The sequence below is a fragment of the Vombatus ursinus genome, unplaced genomic scaffold, assembly GCF_900497805.2.
Source record: "Vombatus ursinus unplaced genomic scaffold, bare-nosed wombat genome assembly UNPS02014813.1, whole genome shotgun sequence".
Lineage (NCBI taxonomy): Eukaryota > Metazoa > Chordata > Mammalia > Diprotodontia > Vombatidae > Vombatus > Vombatus ursinus.
Window position 1 is genome coordinate 9,890,981 of NW_020954591.1, and position 22,591 is coordinate 9,913,571.

Here is a 22,591-nt window from a genome sequence, read left to right on the forward strand (position 1 = left end):
AAAGTGTGTAAATATATCCTTGTTGGGGGGAAGGGGAAGTCTGTTTTAACTGAATAGGGGTGTGGTCTGCTCAAGGAAGAGGGAATAGATAAAAAAAAAAACTCAGTTTCATAAAAGACTGATATAGCAGAATGGATTTTTTTATAACCTGGCCATTATAGCCAATTCATGCTTGGAGGTCTTAGATTTTCCTTGTAGCTGAAAGCTACTCTATTAAGTATATTTTGGTGTGGTAGAAATTTTAACCAGCTTGGTGTGCTAGAAGAACCACAGGCGGTAGATTTGGGTATATGCACTCTCTGCATCGGTCTAATCCTCCGGGTAACAATATACCCACAACTACTGTAATCCTAGAGCAGTTACATGGATGGACTAAGTGGTGTGATGGGAGCAAATGATAGTATCACAAGGATTCGTTTGATTATAACAGTAATCCACACCAAGTCAAATAAAATAGCCCAACAGCTAAAAACGTAGCCTTTAATGAATTTGCTAATTCTAGCAGGCCTTCATAAATATTTCCTACCTGTGAGTATACCTTATCAAAACTAAGTGGCTATGCTTTAATTACGTGATATAATTATTTGATTTCCAGGAAGTTAAGACGCTGCTTTGTATTGAGACTTTAAAAAAAAAAAAGTTCTAGACATGCTGGGAAACACGAGCAAACCAAGAGAAAAGGTGAAATTGAATGCCTTGCTCAGTGTTTGGTGAACCAGGATTCCAGCTGCTCCGCTTGACCTGCAGTGTGGGCAGTTCGGCCTAGAAAAGGGGGTTTTAAATACTGGCTTACTGGATCATGTCACTTTCAGGCAGGAGAGAAGCCATGCCTTTATGGAAGACTCAAGCGTAATGCAACCCTGCGCAGTGGAGGGGGCGAGCAGTCGCCCGCCCTTCGCTGTCTGCAGCAGCAGGGCCCCCAGTTCTCAAGGAGGCGATCCCACACCCTTGCCTTCACATTGGAATGTTCCCTAAAAAGCCTGGGGACCTCCTATCTGAAAGGCTTTGAAAGGGAGTGAGTGTGGGGAAGGGGGGGGGAGGCCTGTGGGTGTCTCTCTTGCCTGAGGAGTTGGAGGTGCTTGCAGAAAAGCCAGGCCATTTTCGCTCCGGCGGCCACTCCGGCGTGGGGCTAGCTTGGGTTAGACACATGCATACACACACCATAGAGCTCTGCTTTCCCGTAGCAGCTGCTGCCTCTGCCTCTGCCTCTCCCGCCTCAGCCTCTCTGCCCGGCACACACACAGGTTCAGATTTGCGCGCTGTTTCAATCCTCGATGACGTGTCTCCGTTACGAGCCAATAGCAAGCGGGCTCTGGTCAGGACAATGGGAGGGAGCCCGCCAATGAGCGAACGCGGTGAGTTGGCGGTAGCCAATGGGAGCAGCGCTGCCTGGAGAGTAATGTTACAGAACGGAGAGAGTGAGGAGGCTGCGTCTGGCTCGCGCTCTCACAGCCATTGCAGTACATTGAGCTCCATAGAGACAGCGCCGGGGCAAGTAAGAGCCGGACGGGCACTGGGCTACTCTGTGCGGCGCTGAGGGTGAGTCTGGGGCAGCGCCGCGGCGGGGAGAGCGCCCCGAGCAGCTCGGAACCCCGCGCGGCAGCCGGATCCCCGCGGCCCGGAGCCGGCGGGTCAGGATTCACACAAAGGCAAATGAGGGGGGATCGTGGGGGGAACTGCGTACGGACAGGAGCCTTTTTCCTGGGCACTTGAACCCTGCCCGGCGACGGGAGCCCGCGGACCCATGGCCCCCTCGGGCTGCTGGGGACCCCGAACCCCACGAGTTTTTTTTTTAATCTCAGCGCGGAAGAAATTTTTTTTCAATTTAAAAAAAATTTAAATATCCGTATTTTTTGGTGTGGGGGGTTGTGGCCGGTGTGCGCGGAGCGCGGGGTAGGGACGGGAAGACCGCGCTTGAGGTGGCGAGGGCGCGGGGCTCGGGAGGCTCAGCCTAAGCTGCTTACAGTGCATTGCATTAGCCATTGCTGCAGATAGAGCCCCAGACGCCGCCGCCGCCGCCGAGCGAGCTCCCCAGCCTGGCGGGGCGGGGGCGGCCGGGGCTCGGCCGGGCTTGGGGGGGGGCAGCAAGGGCGGTTGCGGGGGGGGGGTGACGGCGATGCGGGGATCCCCCTCCCCGCGCCCCCTTCTCCCCGGGGCGCGGCGCGGCGCGGGGGGGAGAGGCGCCGCTGCGCTCGCTGTAATATGGCTGACTCCAGCTCGGCGCTGCTGGCTGGAGAGAAAACAAGGCGGGCGAGAGCCAGAGCTAGGAGGAGCTGGCTGGGCGCACCAGGTCCGAGGCAACTTTTTTTTCCCTCCCCCCCTTTTCACAGCCCCGTGTTTTCCGTGCGGGGGCGGCCCGGGGAGCGCGGGATTGGGGGGCGGCAGGCGGGCGGCGGCCCCGGCGGGGGGGGGTAGGCGCCCTTTCCCGGGGTGCGAAGCCCCCCCCCACCCCAGGCGCTAGCTGTGGGTCTGGAGGGGCCGCGCCCCCCCCCACGCTCCTCCCCCTCCCTCTCGTCCTTCCCCCCTCCCCCTGCCTGTAATGGCTGAGTGTGCGCCAGAGCGCACCGCGCACTCCTCCCCCTCCCCTCCTCTCCCCTCCCTCTCTCACTCTCGGTCTCCCACACTCAACACACACACGCACGCACACACAAAGGGAAGGAGCCATATTCTCGCTCTCTCTCTCGCCCTCTCGGCGGCGCAGGCGAGGAAGACGAGCAGCGGCCATTCCGTGCGCGCTGCGCTGCGCCGCCGGGTACACACGCACCCTCACACGCCACGCGGGGCCCCGCGGCCCGAGTCGTTCCATCCCAGCCCCCCACCCCCCCTCCTTTTCCCCGCCCCCGCTTAAAGCGCGGGCTTCGGGCGGAGCCAGACCCCATTTCGAGTGGGGACTTTTGCTCTCTGGCGCACGATGGACGCTTCATACAAAATGGGGGGGCGGGGAGGAGGGAGGAGAGTGGCCGCCCACCCCCCGGGGCCTGCTCGGGCCGCCGCGCGCACGCGGAGCGAGCCCGGAGCTGGGCCGGCGGCCGGGCTGAGTGGAGCGGCAGCGCGGGGGGCCTGGGCCGGGGTCCCGTCACCCTCCCCGGGGGGGGGGGGAGGCCACACGTGGCGCCGGGGCAGCCCTGCCTTCCCTGGCTTCTTTAAGAAATGAGATAATGTGTTAGAGCTCTTTGATGCCTCCGGTTACTCTGCCCTCGCCCCCCCTTGCCAGTACTTCCCAGCAAAGTTTAGAAGAGGTGTGGGGGCAAGTGCAAAGTGGCGGGAAACCTGTGTGCCCCTCGTGCCCTCCCCTCCTCCCCTCTAATTAGTTGTACAAAGATATTTATATAGTCACTAGTTTAGATGGGGGGAAGTTTAAAAAAAAAAAACCCTGCACTACTGGCTGGAATGGTTCGTCAGCCCCTAAACCTTGTTTACTCAGAAACTTCAAACCGGACGCGTTTAGTCAGAGCAGAAATCCGCCTCTTGGGCAGATGAAGCCGCCTGCCCCGCGGCGCCCCGGCTTCGTGCGTTGTGCACGCTGTGTGTGCACTCCTCCGTCCGGGAGCAAAGTTTAACGCAAATGGGAGGAGAAGTCAGTGTGGTTAAATAGGGATTGAGAAATCCTGGACGGAATCGAGGCAAAGGACTTCCCATGCACTGTCTTATATTTCTTTGCTGCAGTCCCAGTAAAACGGGTTGTTTCCGAACCATTAGATTTGTACTTTGTCCAAGATTGCCTTAATTTGTGTTTAAGATAAAAAATCCCCAAAGTGAATATGAAGTGTAGCTAATATCTACAAAATAGTATGCTTGGCTCTATATGCATTATAGAGAGAGTATATTCACTTTGTCGACACTTAAGGTGTGAGAACCCCTACATGGATTAACTGTCAGCAGCGAAGCTGGGACTTTGAGAATGGAATCCCCTTAGGATAGTGCATACAACCGTTTCAAATACTTGTGCTTCCTGAGTAGTTAAGATGCTGCATTCTTTGGCTTTCTTGTGTTAACTTTCAGCATCAGGTATTCTGAAAACAAGTTGATCCACAATCTGCCTAGCTTTTTCAGAAAGAAAATTGAATATACAAGCCCATAGCTGGTTTTAATCATTTTATTTATTGACTTTTCAAAAAGAGGTAACTGAAGATTTTAGATGATTGTGTCTTTTGTGTTTTTAAGGGAAGTAATCCAAAATGGGCAAAGGTGATCCTAAGAAGCCGAGAGGGAAAATGTCTTCATATGCCTTCTTCGTGCAAACTTGCCGAGAGGAACACAAGAAGAAGCACCCAGATGCTTCTGTGAACTTCTCAGAATTTTCTAAAAAATGCTCAGAAAGGTGGAAGGTAAGAGCAGCTGATGAATTAAGAAATTATAAGAGTTCAGTAGCAAAATCCAAAATGTCATCCATCCCTGCTTGTAGTACTGTGTTTTATGGCAGACTGGTACTAGGGAAGACTGATTTGATTGCTAACAGACCTTTGAAAAGTACTTTTTGTATATGTAGTATAATGGGGATTTTGAGTTTGGTTATTGTGGGGGTCATGCATGAGTCTGCTACTAGTCTGGGTGATTAATAAAGTTAATTATGGGTATACCTACTCAATTTAATATGGTTTGAAAGCTAGTATTTGCTGTTTGGTTAAACCAGTATATTCTTTAATAGACAATGTCTGCTAAAGAGAAGGGGAAATTTGAGGACATGGCAAAAGCTGATAAGGTTCGTTATGAAAGAGAAATGAAAACCTACATACCACCTAAAGGAGAAACAAAAAAGAAGTTTAAGGATCCCAATGCACCGAAGAGGCCTCCGTAAGTACTACTCCCGATTTTTTTCTCCTTGAAGAAATAGCTAGCTTGGTGCCTTCAGGTTAGCCTTTTTTTAAAGAGTTCAAGTTGTAAGTTCAAAGTGTTAGTCATATTTCCAGACCAATAGTGGTTTGCATGGCATTTTGAGATTTTTGTTTTTGTCTGACAAACCTTAAACACTTATGCAAAGCAGGTGACAGATAAATTAGCCATGGTCTCTCCGTTCCTGACTGTCACAGAAGTTAAAGACCATTGGGCATTTGATTATGAAGGCTGCTTGGCAGAATATAAGACTTGATGTCTTATGCCTTGCTTGATTATGAACTTTAAAAGAACTTCAAAAATTTTTTGATTTGCAATAATACCACATATATTTTGTTACCATGTGAACTTATAATCTTTGAATTTCTAATTTTAACATTGAACTTCTCTTTTTAGTTCGGCATTTTTCTTATTCTGTTCTGAGTATCGTCCAAAAATCAAAGGGGAGCATCCTGGTCTTTCTATTGGAGATGTGGCAAAAAAATTGGGAGAAATGTGGAATAATACTGCTGCAGATGACAAGCAACCTTATGAAAAGAAGGCAGCTAAACTGAAGGAAAAATACGAAAAGGTAATGAGTTATAAGTGTTAGAAGCAGTTTCCTGGTGTAATTTGGGGGTATAATAAAGATAATTAGATTTAGGATATTTCATATTCACCTCATGGTTAAATTGCTCTTCAAATTAAAAGAACTTAAAGGTATGGCATAGTTTTTATATCCAATTTTCTGTTTGGAGCAAACATTCATTAGTACCAGGTCTCATTAAAAATTATGCTATAAATCTGATTTCTGATTAGTTACCTGAAATTAGAAAAAACTCAGAAAATCAATTTTCTAGAGTTAGTTAGAGTTGTCAAGCCCTGGTTATAATGTTGACGAAGTGCTATAGTTTCCCAAAGTTTGACGGCCCAATATCTAATTTATATTATCAAATATTAGAACTCAGAAAGTGCCTGTAATAGGTGCAACCTAAAGTTTCAGATATGAAAGTCATATATTGATATAAAGCCTGGGGATTTTTTTTTTCACCCTTTTGTGTATGCGTGTTAAAGGAAATATTTTTTATTCTGGAGTCTGGTTTGGCCTGCTTAATAATCGATGTATTTGTTAATTTGTCTTAAAACATTTCAAGTTTTGAATGGTCTGGTTCTATAGATTAGGGTCTTGGAGTTATAGAGACCAGAAGAGTAATTTTTTTGCATTCAGAAGGTGGCAGTGTCTACCCTTTAATCAAAGTCCCTATGCATTTCTTGTTTTTAATAAACTGCAGTTAGAATGCTTACATAATTGCACTTCAGTGAGGCATAGCAATTGCAAATATTAGACCATGTCATTCTGATGGGTTGTGGATGGCTAATTATAATTATCTCAAATATGTATTTTTTGCATTCATTTCTTGAGGGCTTGGTTATTTATAGAGTTGCAATGTATCTCTAAATACCAAACTAGGAGTAATGGTTATGAACCTTTTTCTTTCCCCTTTCTCTCCTATTTCTATTATTCCCCCACCTACGCCCCCCTACCCCCCCCAAAAAAAACGACACTTTACAGGATATTGCTGCATACCGGGCTAAAGGAAAACCTGATGTTGGTAAAAAGGGAGGAGTTGTCAAGGCTGAGAAGAGCAAGAAAAAGAAGGAGGAGGAAGAAGATGAGGAAGATGAAGAAGACGAGGAGGAGGATGAAGAAGATGATGAGGAAGATGAAGAAGATGATGATGACGATGAATAAGTTGGTTCTAGAGCAGTTTTTTTCTTGTCTATAAAGCATTTAACCCCCCTGTACACAACTCACTCCTTTTAAAGAAAAAAAAATTGAAATGTAAGGCTGTGTAAGATTTGTTTTTAAACTGTACAGTGTCTTTTTTTGTATAGTTAACACACTACCGAATGTGTCTTTAGATAGCCCTGTCCTTTAGTGGTATTTTCAATAGCCACTAACCTTGCCTGGTACAGTATGGGGGTTGTAAATTGGCATGGAAATTTAAAGCAGGTTCTTGTTGGTGCACAGCACAAATTAGTATATATGGGGATGTAGTTCATTTTCATCTTCAGTTGTCTTTGATGCAGCATATGAAATAATTGTTGTTCTGTTAACTGAATACCACTCTGTAATTGCAAAAACAAAAAAAAAAGTTGCAGCTGTTTTGTTGACATTCTGAATGCTTCTAAGTAAATACAATTTTTTTTATTAGTATTGTTGTCCTTTTCATAGGTGCCCTTAAATCATAACTTTTCTTTTTGAGGGGAAGCTCGTCTTTGCTTTTGTATGCCCATTTGGGATCACATGAATTATTACAGTTTTCATCTTTTCATAATAGTTAGCCGATAAAAAGCTTTGATCTACACACCCTGCATAATTGTGATGGGGTAATAAAAGTTGTATAGAAACAATTTTCTTCCATAACTGGAAATCAAAAGTTACCAGTTAATAAACTCAAATTTCATATAGTACAGTATTCTATCCAATTACAACATTTACCAAGTGGAGAATATAGAAATTTGCAGCATGGAACTATTTGAGTGAAACATACTAAAATTCTGTCCTTGAAGGACCAGCAGAAGGGTATATTCTAATCTTTATGTGGGGAATATACGTTCATAATTTCATTACTATGTAACTGAAGTTATGTTTATGGTTCCCATCCTTCAGAAGAGCTGAGAATGTACCCCAAAAGCGTGAGTTGAAAATACAAGACTGCCACATTAATCTTTGGCAGCAGACTAACTGAAGGCTAAGTAGGCTTATAGTATGAAGAGCTGGCAGTGAATGGCCCCTTGGGAAACTTGAGATTCTATATGGTACCGTTTATGACTATGTAAATCTAGATTTGATTTGTCAGTCCAAGATAAAATTATAATAGTCTCGTTTATAAACTGAGGCATGATCTTCCCATTAAGGTTTATATTAAAATTGTAGTATTTGACCCTGTATAAATAAAATAGACCTTGATGGGAAATAACACTTAAAATTTGGCATTAAGTTAAAATGTAGACCAAGTGTCTGATTTGATCAAAATATTTTTTCCCTTCCAAAACTAAAGCTAACAATGTATTCATTAAAACTGACCATTTATATGTTTACCTGCTTACCATTTTGGGGGACAATTTGGCAATTTTGTGGTTTTGAAATTATGATTCTCTTAAGTGCCAGTGTTTTAAAATAGCATTCTTGTAATTTTACACGCTTTTGTGATGGAGTACTGTTTTGTTATACAATTTTGACTTTCAGATTCTAATTTCAGTTTTGCATTTGTTTATGTATAATTTCAGGAGGAATACTGAACATCTGAATCCTGGATGATACTAATAAACTAATAATTGCAGAGGTTTTAAATATTTAGTTAAATCGCTTTCACTTAATATCCTAAGATTTTATTAAATATATTTTAAATACTGTTTCAAATAAGATTTGCCACTGAAGAATTGTTTTTAAAAAGAGTTAGGATACATAAAACATTAAAATCTCTGCCTTTAAAAAATTGCAATTGAAACATGTTCAGTATAAAAACTCAAAGCATATTTCACTGATTTCTTCTGAACTTCAGAACTGATAAGTGAAATTATGTCCTTATTTAAATGAGGAACATCAGCACTGATTCCCCCCTCTTTCCCTGCCAAATGTAGGTTACAACACATGGTCTTCACTAAAATGGAAAAGTGTAATTTTTCCATCAAAGTCATATTGAGATCATTGGGAATGGTTGATATTCCCTAATAACTTAAATTTAAGTATTGTTTTGGTCAGTAGATCAGGTAATTCCTGCACTTGCTTTATGTGTTGTACCTCTGAGGCTGGCCAAGGTTTATAAAGGAGGTAGGACTTTTATCACATTAGGCGTGTAGTGGTCTGCTTGGAGTAGAAACATGAATTTATATTTTCCTTAATTTTGTTTCTCAGCATCTCTAATCAATATATTTTATCTGGTTAAAATGAATTTGATTTGACCTGGTAAATTGTTTTAGATGGCATGTGACTACTATTCCTAAGCATTTGAGATGAGAATTTAGAGCAAAGCTTTTCTTGACACTGTAGTTCAACTGGCATTTTAGATTAGCGAGCAAAACATTGAATAGGCCTTCTTAATATTATGTTGATCTCTAACTTGAGTATAATTTAAGATGAAAAAAATCTGATTAGGCAGAATTTTCACCTGGCCTGGATAACGTAAATTTTGATCTATAATTAACACTTGGGGATTACTATAGTTCAATGATAACACATTCATAATTGCCTTGAGGCACTAGGATCATAAAGTCTTCAGAACCAAATATTAAATTATGTTCAGTATCATTTTAGTAATTTTATTGTACTACACAGCTTTTTGAAAATAACGCAATTCCCATTGACCAGAATAAGAACATCCTATTTCCCAGGTGTTACAAATGAGAGGTCACTCTGCCTAGTAATTTGCTTTAGCCATCTGTATTGGGGATACTATTTGGCAAGTTTCTGCAGCTTGACATTAAAATACAAGAAGGAAATCCAAGTATCTTGGGTTACATTTACTTGAGTAGTTGACTATTGAGATACAGAAACAGCTTCATTATGAAAAATTCAAATACCTCAGTTTCTGAATTAACCAGTCAGATTGAAATAGTGCATCCACTGGGGTTTGCTCAAATATAACAGACTGAATCATGTTAATGAGGAGACCAACAACCACTTAAATCCCTCCTTGCACTGTGCACATTGTTTTCTTGTAGCAAATGTTTGAAATAAGCCATTAACTGAAAATTTAGGACATTTAATTTTTTTTTTTTTTTTGGTAATGGCTTTTTTGCCATATCAATGAAAGATACATGTGTTCTAGATGTTTGGATCTCTGTACCATTCTCATGCAACCTTTCAAGTGCCTTTTGTTTTTTTAAGATTTACATCTATTTTCCCTTGGGTCTTCACTAGAAAACAAATTCATTTTTCCTTATCCCCATTCAGCAGCAAAAATGTGAATGATAATGTTAGTACTTACTACATACAACTTGGGAAATTACCTGGGCGTAAGCCAAAGAGCATGCAGTGGAGGAAGAATGAGGTAAAATGCTGCTCTTCCAAAAGCAGCTACTGATGTTAGGTCTGCTATCCCACAAGACAGAGGTTCTTAACCTTTTTTCTTTCACGACATTCTTTGGTCAGCTAGTGGAGCCTCTGGACCCCTTTTTCAGAATGTTTTAAGTGCACAAAACCTAAAATTAGAAATAAAACATTGTTCTACAATCATTAAAATAAAGATTAGTATCAAATCTTCCAGATAATTTTCAGTGTGGAGAACCAGTTAGTACCAGGAAATGTTTCTCAACTGGACCAAAATTTGGCCCTCATTTATTTAACACCTGTGTATTGGGAAATAAGTAAAGGAAATTTGGAGTAATTTGAGGCTGGTGTATGTCTGTAAGCTTATGTTTCATAGAATATCTAAGTTACTTAGACCTGTAGGGTGGGGAATACTTAGTAAAGTACTAGGTTTGGTATTCCAGGAGACCACAGACTGAAATCAAGTCTCAAACACTTTAACTCTGTGACCAGTCATTTAGCTTCTGTTAGTTTACTCAAATGCAAAATAGAGGTGCTAATTATAGCACCTACCTCACAGGGTGGTAGTGAAGCTCAGACTAGGTGATGTATATAAAGTGCATTTGCTATGTAAATATTATTACAGACACCAGAATCCAGTCTTGGCCAGAAAACCAGCCATCAAAAGAGGAAGAGCATCATAAAGAGCTGTTAAGTATACCGTCTTTAAAGTTTGTCAGAATGTCCCAAGTCTGTCTTAATGGTTTTATTATGCCAGTAGACTGAAGGTGTGTGGAATAGTTAATGTGATGTTTTAGTTTCATTTATATCTTGTTTTTATACTCCTTATGTATTCATTTTTTCTTTTTCCTCTTTTGATGAGGCAGTTGGGGTTAAGTGACTTGCCCAGAGTCACACAGCTAGTGAGTATTAAATGTCTGAGGCAGCATTTGAACTCAGGTCCTGCTAACTCCAGGGCCAGTACTCTATCCACTGTGCCACCTAGCCACCCTGTATTCATTTCAAACAGCCATTTGTAGTGTATTGAACTGACAGCCAAAATCCTTAGTAATTCATTATGAAAAATATCTTAAATACTATCTTATCTTCATTTCAAGGGGAAGTAAGGGAGTTCAATGAGGGACAAATTATTCTATAGGAGGTGGTTTGAATCCTAAAGGAGAATCTGGCAATAAGCACTGGCGGGGGTGTTCAAAGAACCAGTGAATTTGGATGGATGGCTCCAAGACATTCTGAATAGTATGACTAAAATTTTGCTGCATTAGGAAAGGTCATCACTTTGCTGCTTGGATGCTTTGGGGTGAAATGTAACCCCATTATAACCCCAATTATATTTATAGGCTTTAATGTGTAATTAAGTGGGGCTCCTTTGAATTATAGGGTATAATTGTGGGCTTTGCTATATTTTCATTTTATTGGGTTTTAATCAGCTAGTCATGAAATGTTTTAAACCCAGATTAGAACTTCTACATAGTGAACTAAACTTCCCTAAAACTGAATGGGAATTCAGTACAGTACGAGTAGAAGATTTAGTAAACCTAATGTAAAAAGTAACTGGCTGAAACCTCCAGGGGCAGAGAAGGCCTGAAGCTCAGTCACAGGGATCACCTAGGAGCAGAGCAGCAGGTCAATAGGAGGAACACAGGTTAAGAAAACACATAGTAACTGTTCAACCTGGGAGTGGTGGTAGTCCTCACTCTCTGTGTCTTTAGGAGATTACATTCCTTCCCCTATCCAGTGTTGTGCAGAAGAGGAAATGCAAAAAAAAAGCCTTTTCTGGACCAAGGGCACAAATATGTGGGGTATGAGCAAAGGCCCCCCTACAGCCTAGGTCAAGAGGTGGACAAGCAGCCCTATTTCCTGCTAGGAGAAACTTCACATTGCAGCAGGGATTCTGAACCTGGAATTCATGGATTTCGAAAGGGTCCAGGGTGAGATTTCAGGGATCTGTGAACTTCAATTGGAAAAAATAAAATAAAATGACATCTTCATTTGAATATAATTGGTAACATGATTTTGACAAGGGGTCCACAGGATTCACCAGAGTCCATTGACATAAGATTAAAAATTCCTGAGGTAGAGAGAATTTTGGTGCACTATCTTCTGGTAGTAGGATCATAGTTTTTAGATTTGGAAGGGAACATTTAGCTCCCCCTCCCTTATTTTATAGGTGATCAAAAACGCCAGAGGCAAAATGATGCCCCAAATCATTCAGGTATTAAATAGTAAACTCCAGCATTCACCGCACCATGCTGCTCAGATAAGAGGTACCACCTCTTTTTGTTTTTGCTTTTCTGTATGAGTTTTTTCATTATCAGACTATCAAAATTCAGCCTCTAGTCTCAGCTATGACACCATTTCCTAAAATGAACTTTAAAAAAAAAAAAAACAACTTTCTAACTGCAATACATGAAACCAGTAATGAAAAAGGGTCATATTAATAAGCAGATGCTTGAGTCAAAGGTTATGAAATTTGAGTAAATATATAGAAGATGGTTTTATGTATTTTGTAGTACATTTTGTGGGTAGTCACTTCTGTGATTTTCTGGTTACTGTTAAGAACCGTAAAGGGAAACCCCATCTTGAATATCCACCAAGTAAATTAAAGCATGTGTTTTGAAGGGAAGCATACCAAATGCACAGATAGCCCTCATTCAAAAACAAAAACAGAACCCTACACTGAATATTCTCTATTAGTCAGACTTATGAAGCAGGAAAGGAATTCAGAGCAAATTACCTAAAGACTCATGAGTATTAATTGCTCAGGTTCACTCAGCTCTGGCCTTCCGTCAACCTTGCTCAGTTTTTAGTTTGATATCCTAGGTGAGTAGCAACAACACAAAGCATATGGGAGGCCTCTACTGCATTTGGAGTTGAAGTGAAGAAAACTGGAGAGAAAGTCCCTGGGCTGGACACTTCCTAGCCATTCTGAAAGTTTAGAGCACCAGGGTCGCCTTGCTTAGTTTTCTTGAGACAGTATTTCATTGTAATACTTGGAGAATGTGGGCCCTTTACCCTGTTTTCATGTCCACCTCCTCCTGTTCAGATTTACAGTTACTGGCATGCAGCATCACGGATAGCCTCCTTTCATTTAGAGTAGATGCACTCTACCTGAAACTTACCCGAAAAAAAATTTTCCTGACCATATGCATTAAGCTACCTGGTTCTTAGTGGGAAATGTTAAGAGGTTGGTGACTTCAGAAAGGATTGGTAGCAATAGAGAAAAGAGAGTGGAGGAAGGAGGTGACAAGAAGTCCTTCAAAGAAAACAATTTTATGGAGACATCTGGAAATCCAGTGGGACAAGAGCCCTCCTCCCTGCCCTTGTCATTTTATAGCTTCTAAGAGTTAAGGTCATAGGATCAGAGGATTTAGGGCTAAAAGAGAAGATTAGAGGCCGTCTGGGTCCAGAGACATGTATGAGGACCCACCCCTTCTCAATGTTAAATATTTGCAGACTTTAGTATCTCTTGACTGAGAAAACGTATAGGGAAGTCACTTCCAGACTAAGACGGCTAATTGAATATAAGCCAGTTCCCACATACCTACTCTAGCAATAACCTGGAATTCACACAAGACTAAAAAAAATGAACAAGAAATCCAATGAGAAACTAAGTGAATTCTTCCACCACAGAACTGCACAAACAAGTCAACCAGAAGCCCACAGGCAAAGGAAAAGGGGGTTATGAGCAAAGCCAATTCCAGCACAGACAAACAAGCTCTGCTCCCAGCGGGACCAGATGTGTAGCCTTGAGGGCAGTGTCTGGAAGCAGCAAAACTAGAAGGCCCCAAGAAAGCCCAGGGGAGATCAGAAAGCACTACAGTGGTTAGAAAGTCCCAGGGTGGGGACCTCGGAAAAGCCCAGGGAGAGGCAGTGACCAGAGCAGCTCAGTTGTCCAGCGGTTCTGAGGTTCCTAGTAATCTGTCCTGAGATGCCAGAGAGGGCCTGTAGATCAAGCCCTCTGGACATCAAAGATGGCCCTGCCCCCCATCAGCACACAAACCCAAGATGAGACCAGGCAGGGCCAACTCTGAAGCCACCCAAAAATGCATCAGGAGGCAGAGTCTGCCCCTGGCACAAAGCCCCAATTTAGGAACTAAAACTGGAGATGCGAGTAATCATTTTTTAAACCACCAAATAGTGTTTTTTTTTAAAAAAAAAAAAAGTATTGTAACTCTAAGAATCCCTCAGAAGAGGAAAAACTCAATAACTTCAAAGAATAACTAAAATGGATTCTCTGTAATGCCTAGAATAAATGAAGTAAGAGATTTTTTTAATTAAATAAAAGGCCTGAAAGGAAGAATTGGAAGGAGAATAAATAGCTTAAAAGAGAAATAGTAAACCTTACCCATGAAAGGGGCTCCCTGAAAACTAGAATAGATGAAACATGAGATTGCAAGAAATACGGAGCATCAAAGAACTAAAAAAAAAAAAGTTTAAGATATGTTATAACAAAAACAACTAACCTGAAAAAAACAGGTCGAGGAGAGATTGTTTAAGAATCACTGGATTTCCTGAAACCATGATTTAAAAAAAAAAACAAAAAACCCAAACATTATATTTCAAGAAATTGTAACTTAAAATTGTCCACATCTATTAGAACCAAGGCTGCAAAATAAAGACAAAATCTACTAAACACCTTCTGAAAGAAACCCCAAAAGGAAAAATATCCCAGGAATGTCACAGACAAAATCCAGCATGTCCAAGTGAAGGAAAAAATCCTGCTACAGGTATTCAGAAAGAAGAAATTTAAGCACCGATCAACTACAGTTAGGATCACATATTTTATTATTTGATCCTCCCATCAATTCTGTGAAGTAAGAGCTGTGAAGAACTTGAGACTCAGAGACATTGTGTTGTTTTGTTTGGTTGGTTTTTTTGGTGAGGCATTTGGGGTTAAGTCACTTGCCCAGAGTCTCATAGCTAGTGAGTATTGTGTGTCTGAGGCCAAATTTGAACTCTGGTACTCCTGACTTCAGCCCTGGTGCTTTATCCACCGTGCCACCTAGTGGCCCCGAGATTAAGTATTTTTACCTCTGTTATTCAGCTAGTTAAGAGTCAGGGGCAGAATTCGAACCCTGGTCTTTCCTGACTGAGGGTAATATACCCGCCATTAAAATTCACTGCTTCCTGTGGTTCCTGGTCCTATCACTTGGAACGACAATCACCACTGTTCCTACAACCTTAGAATTATTAATAGTGTTTTAGAATATTCTGTTCTTTGAAATATGTGCTTAAAGAAAAGTTTGCTTCATTCTTCAATATGACCTTAAATTCTTGAAGCCAAAAAGTTTTTCTATAGGAACATTACTACCCTTGTATAATGCTAGTCAAAGGAAATAGGATTCACTAGACAGAATTAATTTTCCAGTAAACTTTTCAGGAATGCAGCTGTCTCATACATTGAAAGGGGTATTTATAGTTATACTATATGGGCTTGACCTGAGAAGCAGCAAGAATTTTCTTAATAAAGAAAGAATCCTCTCCTGTTTCTCTCCAAAATAACCAAGAACTAGAGGTAAAAGTTGAGAGCAAAACAAACAAACAAAAAACCCAACAACAAAAAAATAAAGAAAAAAGAAAAAAAGAGGGGAAATGTATAGGACCCAGGTTCCTCATAGTACTTTGTGAAGCCTGTAGCAAAGCTCATCCAGATGCTGGTGGGATGGATGTGGTGACTGATTGATAGAATAGAAAGAAATGGAATAACGGGAAAGGCCAGGTGGCACTCAGGCAAGGCAGATGTCAAAGCCTTGAGGACTTTTGGGGCAAGACAGGTGGTCCTCTACAAGAGGATAGTAGGTTCATGGGTTTGGTTAGAATGTGACTCTGGACTACCTGCAACACAGGTGGGGATATGGCAGACAACTTCTTGCCCACAGGGACTGTCCTATGCCTGGTGGCTGTGGGATAATGGGGCAGTGAGGGTTAACTGGGGAAGGGAATGGTTTCCTTCAATGGCAGTGGTCTATCTTCCTGCTGGTCCCAGGCTCCCCTTCTAATGTAAGGGAATGGAAATCCTATTGAAACACATTAGGAAGGGAAAGATCTTACTGGTCTAATAGTAGCCTTGCAGATAAGACTGTCAAACAAGGATCCTCAAGGATGTGTGGGCCAAAATATTCTTAGCAACTTGGTATTGTGGAAAAAGTTCTGAGTTTAAGACTAGAAAAGCAAGATTTGAATTCTGGCTCTTTTGTTCACATACTGTATATGTATATATACTATATGCTTGTATACATTTTGTTGTTAGTCTTTTTTTCAGTTTTGTCCAACTCTGTGACCCCATTTAGGGTTTTCTTGATGGAGATACTGAAGTGGTTTGCCATTTCTTTTTCCAGCCCATTTTACAGATGAGGAAACTGAGACAAATAGGGTTAAGTGACTTGCCCAGGATCACACAGGACCCCAGGAAGTGTCTGAGGCCAGATTTGAACTCAGGAAGACAAGCCTTCCTAACTCCAGGCCTAGGTACTCTATCCTCTGTACTACCTAGCTGTCCATATGATTAAACTAAATGACCTCTAAGGTCCCTTCCAGCTCTAAATCTATTATCCCATTGTGGCCTAAACTTTAGATCCACTCTTTATCAGGTTGGGTCCCCAGATGATGATTACTACTTCTCCCTTCAGGATTCTAAGGGTAATCTGCTGAGAATTTTCTGGTACTATTATTTGTGAATTCCCACTGATATGTTCCCCAATATCATTTAATCAGTTTATAGATTCCCCCAATATCAATTAACCTGTTAGCATCAATTAGCTTTTTAAAGGGATATTTCCTGGGCAAGTATAGCAAGAACTAAAGTACAACACTGTCTTCCCAAAAGTCTGGAACATGCTTCTGGTTTGTGAACAGTCTTGATGTTTTATCCAATCTCCCCTCTCCATCCCCGCCAAGGCCACGACTTGATCTCTTCAATTCATCCAAATACATTTCTTGTGTGGCTCTGCCTCATTTCATCCAATGATTCAAAGCACTTCATTCTTTCCCAATTTGACTAACCAGGTTGAGTATACATAGCTTATGCCTTTGATTCAATAGCAGTATCTAGGAGTTGTTCCACCTATTTTATACCTTTGATTATGGAATTCAATCAAAGAGGTGTTCTCACTTGGAAAAGGCACCAGGGCATAGAACAGCTTGTTAGTTACTTTAATTGGGGTGGCGATGGTTGATGGAATGAAGAAGTCAGGCCTTCTATGTTTGGACAGGGTGGACTTCCCACTCTCATACTATGAAATATCAGAGAAATTACACTAATTAGCTATATACTGCACTATCATTTTATGGGTTTGCATTACACAGGTATCCTTTACTATGTAGAAACTCACATGGCAGAATTTAAAATTTTAAAAAGAAAATCAGTAAGTTGACACAAGCTCACACTTACTGAATTCTTCATGTAATAGACTTTGGACTTGTTAGAATATAATGTCTTCTAGTAGACTATAAGCACATTGAAAGCAAAGACTTTTTAAATACTTTTTATTTCTATTTCATTTTTAATCCCATCTCTAGCATCTAATGCAGTACCTTTTGCATAGTAGGCACTTAATTATAACATCTCTCACATGTAAACAAGATAGCCCTGTAGATACAACATGCCCCCAGAAGATTTACCCAGGCTCAAGGCACTTTGTAGATCAGATATATTTCAGGCTCTCTTTATAGGACTACTTGTCAATAATTGGTACATCTTGTCCCCCTACACTGACATATCCCTCTGGTAGATCCAAGCCATTAGCATTCACTCAGACCTCAAGTTCATACTTAACAAAGTTTGACTAAGTTAGCAAAAATCAAAGTAAAATGAAAAATCATCCATATATCATAAAATACAACATGTTCATCACTTTCCAGCTCTAACCACAAGAAAAATCTCCCTTTTCTAGGTTGGAATCTGTTTCCTCTCTCTTGAATCTCCTGTGCTCTGGAAAAACCAAATAGAAAGTCAGCCCCTTTTAAATCTGTTATCTCTTAGACCAGCAGGAGACAAACTCAAGCAGTTTAACAGGTTTCAACGCAGGAACTTTTAGTGATGATCTTGGTCACACCTGCACGGTTCAACAAAATCTCCAGCTCCAGGGTTTCAAAATTGTGCATTGGTCTAACTCAGAAACACCACTATTGAAAAGAGGAATTCATTAAGTATTCCCAAGGCTAATGCCACATAATTGTCATCACTCTATCCGGAACAAGTTGAAAAGGATAGTCAGGGCTGCAGGAGGGTTGTAGCTCCAACCCTCATTTCTTTCTCTTCCTTCTCTCTTCACATCCTTGCACCATTTCTACCTCTTCTATCACATCTGTACCAAAATGGGACTTTGTGGCACCAAATTTAGCCAGAAGTTCATATTCTGGCACTCTCCATGAAAATACAATCCCCAGGGTTCCAGAACTTTATCCAAAGAGCCACATTTACGGCATCAGAGAATCACAGATAATCCCCAACATACGAGTTTGTTCCATTAACTGAATTGTTGGTTTGGACTCAGGGAAATAACTAATCTCTCCTTTCTTCTTTAGCACTCTTAGGCATTCTTGTTCCTCTTCTAACAAAAGTTCACTGGCAAGAAGAGCTGGAAAGTTATGAAATGTGTAGTGTCCACATCATACAGCCCGACCATAATCCCTTCCAAAGTAGCCAGAACCAATTAAACTGGGTTCTAGTGGGATTGCGGGAGGGTTCTAAGGGAATGGGGCCTATTCCTTCCTGCCCAATGGCTTCCATTTCATATCCCATTTGTAATGAACCAGAGCTGACCAGGTCAGTCTGGTGGCTCAAGTCTGAGATTGGAAAAGTGAGATGCTTGTAATACATCTAACAGTTAACAAAAGGAGGCTTACTAGCCATAGCAGAGGAAGGACATTCAGAGCAGGGAAAGGATATTCACTGAGGCTATAGTTGATTTACTCAAGAGAAGCTTTCATATGGCACTGTTGGTCATGCTTCTAAATACTGAAGTTGACAAATTATCTTTTTTTTCTTTTTCTTTACTTTTTTTTTTTTTTTGGCTAGGCAATGGGGTTAAGTGACTTGCCCAGGGTCACACAGCTAGTAATTGTTATGTGTCTGAGGCCGGATTTGAACTCAGGTCCTCCTGAATCCAGGGCTGGTACTCTATCCACTGCACCACTTAGCTGCCCCCAGTTGACAAATTATCTTCAAAATCAGTAGAAATATCATGAGGTTAGTTTTAAAAATTTGATTTAATTTACTTTTTTGTTACATTTTTAAGTACTGAACACTCTCCCTCCCTCTCCACCTCACACTAGAGAAGACCAATATTTGACACAAATATTTGTGTGTATGTATTGATTTTTTGAAAAATCTGTATTATTGATATATTCATTATACATATTAATATGAAAATCATAATTCCCTTCACAACATACACAGAGATATATGTGTGTATATATGTATATGCACATATATATATATACATACACATATGCATACACATACGCATATACATATACAAATCATACTATACACGTTTCTATTTAGCAGTTCTTTCTCTGGAGGTGGATAGCCTTCATAGGTCCTTTGTAGTTAATTTGAATATGTGTAATATTCAAAATAGGGTAGTTGGTTCACAGTTATTCTTCAAACAATATTGCTATTAATGTATACAATGTTCTCTTGGTTCTGCTCCTTTCTCTCTTCATTATTTCATGCAAGCCTTTCCATGTTTTTGAGGCTAATTTTTTTAAAATGAGGAAACTGCATCATAATATGTACAAATGAACTATGATCTCAAGGATCTTATTTTGGGGAAAGAGAATCCTTTTTTTTTGTTGTTAATAACAGTTGTGTTTATTTCTTTAATTTAATACTTTTATGATAGAGTAAATATTGTAATAAAGATTGGATATAAAATCATTATATATTTTCTGTTTAGATGATGTATTATCTCAAGTTTTTAAAATGTCCTCCATTCTCATTGAGGCATTGTTGATATTGGTAAGAAACATCTACAAACATCAGTTATGTGACAGTTCTCTTTCATTTCTTTCCACAATTACACAAATGTTGAGCTTTGTGACAAACTTTGTCTTGAAGCTACTCCTATAAGTAATAATTAAGTGTTGTTAGATCAAATGAATGTGCAGAGTACTCAACCTTGCCTCTTGGTCCAATCCATCTGTTTGGAAGAGTTTCATCAAAGTAAGTCCTGGCATCAAGATGGAAATGGAGAAGTGCTTCATATTGCTGGAAATTTAAAATCCTCCTTATAGAAAGAACTGATGGCATCTGAATACATATCGAGCATACTTTTTAAAACTTTTTATTGTTCTTTGGGTTTTTTTTGGTCTGTGTTTTCTTTCACAACATGACTAATATGGAAATATGTTTTGCATGACTGCACATGTATAACTTATATCAAATTGCTTGCCTTCTTAGGAAGAGGGAAAGGGAGGGAAGGAGAGAATTTGGAACTCAAAAATTTAAAAAACAAATATTAAAAATTGTTTTTACATGTAATTGAGAAAAAATTAAATATTAAAATACTTCAAAAATTATCCTTATCCTCAAATAGCTGAAAAGGTTGTGGCACAAGTGATTTCTGAATATTGTTGAGGTATAGAAGACTAGTAACTTTGATGAAAAATTGTTATTGTTCTTTTCAGTTGTGTTCTGACTCTTCGTGACCCCATTTGAGTTTTGTTTTTTTTTTTGGCAAAGATACTGGAGTGGTTTGCCATTTCCTTCTCCAGCTCATTTTACAGATGAGGAAACTTAAGCAAACAGAGTTAAGTGATTTCCCCAGGTTCACAGTGTCTGAGGTCAGATATGAACTCATGAAGATGAGTCTTTTTGACCCCAGGCCTAGCACTTCATCACCTAGCTGCTCCTGATCAAAAAGAACGGTCTGATTAAAACCTTGAACATTAATCCAGAAAACACTTTATGACTTGGTAAAATTATAAGCCCTTCCCCAGTAATATGTGAATCCTCTGTTGACCAGTATGTAGAATTGACAGTTAATTATGCTACTGTGCTTAAACATTGCTTCATCACTCCAAATGATCTTATTGACAAACAGTGAGTCCTTTTAATAAAACCATTCACAAAATTCAACCCTTCAATCAGAATCATCTTCATTCAGGACAAATGCTAATCTTGGAAAGAAGCTTTTGAATTTTGCCCTCTTTAAAATGCAATGAGCACTTAATTTTGCAATTCCTGTTTCAGGAGTAGTTTGTCGGACACATTTCCTTGGTGATTCTAGAAATTGTTTCATCACCTCTCTAATTTCCTGGGACTTTGTTTGAAGATCTTCAAGACTGGTAAAAAACATCTACAAACATCAGTTGTGTGACAGTTTTTAATTTCTTTCCATAATTACATAAATGTTGAATTTTGTGACATAAACTTTGTCTTGGAGGTACTTTCTCTCTCCCTCTGCTATGTACCTGTGTACATTTGGCGCAGTATCATGAGTTTGTATCATGGAATTATAGTTCACATTGGAGATTCTGTTTGAAATTAATTTCTCCACTGTCTCTGGACTTCCCTTAAGTTTTCACACTTCCAGAACCACTTCAGTACAAATTTCCATTGTTCAAACTTAGGTCAGTCATTATCCATTGCTAAGCCCAATTTTCACCTGTAGGGATATGCACCCATGCCCTCTCCATTTTCCTTTCCATACTCCAGAGCCAGGACTGTTTGCCATTTCATTTTGCACAACTCCAGCTAAAAATGACCACTGTTGTATGTTCTCTATTTATTGTTATATTCATAACACCATCAAATGTAGGAACTAATGACAAAAAATGACTATGTCGAACGAGCTGTTTTTCTTGCTATCTGATATGCTTCTGAGGAAGAAAACCAGCCAACAACCTAGTCTGGAACTTCAACAGCCAAATTGGACTCTTAGCTCGGCTGATCCCTGAAATGGATATTTTCAATCTCCTACCTCCATGCATTTACACAAGCTGTCTCTCATACCTAGAATGTACTCCTTCTTCATATCCAATAACTAGCATCCTTTTCTTCCTTTGAAGCTCAGGTCAGGGGCCTCCTTCTCTTCAAGCCCTTCTTTATTTTCAGATTATCTTGTATTTATTTATCTGTGTCTGTGTTCTACCTGCCCAGTAGAATCTAAGTTTCTTGAGGGCAGGGACTTTTTTCATTTCTGTCTGCATTTACCCAGAATCTAGCACTGTGCCTTGCACATAGTAGGTGCTAAATAAATATTTGCTGAATTGAACTGGATAAGACATTCAAATTCAGGGGACAGTCTTCAACAGAGTTAAATCTTACTTCATTAAAGACTTAATGATATTCCTATTAAGTAATATCAAATCTACCTTTACCAACCGAATTTTCAATGCCACCACAGTTGGTGCTGTCACTGAGTTTTTCTGAATTTCTGTATTTATTTGTATTGATGTAGAGAAGCAGTATAGCATAGTAGATAGTAGATCAGCCTTGGAATCAGTCATCAATTAATCCTTCAACCAATCAACAAGCACTTATTAAGCTCCTACTATATGTTAAGAGGGCAGCTAGATGGCACAGTGGATAGAGAATTAGGTCTGGAGTTAGGAAGATCTGAGTTTAAATGCAACCTCAGACACTTACTAGCTGTGTGACCATGGGCAAGTTACTTAACCCTGTTTGCCTCAGTTTCCTCATCTGTAAAATGAGCCAGGGAAGGAAACGACAAACCGCTCAAGTATCTCTGCCAAGAAAATCCCAGATGGGGT

The 22,591-nt window shown here is 40.5% G+C and overlaps 1 protein-coding gene across 1 annotated transcript; it reads left to right on the forward strand.

The window, feature by feature from the left end:
* The first annotated feature begins 1,398 nt into the window (after positions 1-1,398).
* Positions 1,399-8,170, forward strand: HMGB1 (high mobility group box 1). Its single transcript, XM_027835108.1, has 5 exons — positions 1,399-1,539; positions 4,165-4,328; positions 4,649-4,794; positions 5,230-5,404; positions 6,386-8,170. The coding sequence occupies exons 2-5, from the start codon at positions 4,179-4,181 to the stop codon at positions 6,563-6,565; spliced, it is 651 nt and encodes a 216-aa protein (XP_027690909.1). The 5' UTR covers positions 1,399-1,539; positions 4,165-4,178; the 3' UTR covers positions 6,566-8,170.
* Positions 8,171-22,591: the final 14,421 nt, after the last annotated feature.

Bases quoted from the DNA above. Each gene is read 5' to 3' on its own strand.
- HMGB1 (XM_027835108.1), top strand. From the start codon at position 4,179: ATGGGCAAAGGTGATCCTAAGAAGCCGAGAGGGAAAATGTCTTCATAT. The intron at 4,795-5,229 runs GTAAGTACTACT...TTCTCTTTTTAG, and splicing joins AATGCACCGAAGAGGCCTCC to TTCGGCATTTTTCTTATTCT. The intron at 5,405-6,385 runs GTAATGAGTTAT...GACACTTTACAG, and splicing joins TGAAGGAAAAATACGAAAAG to GATATTGCTGCATACCGGGC.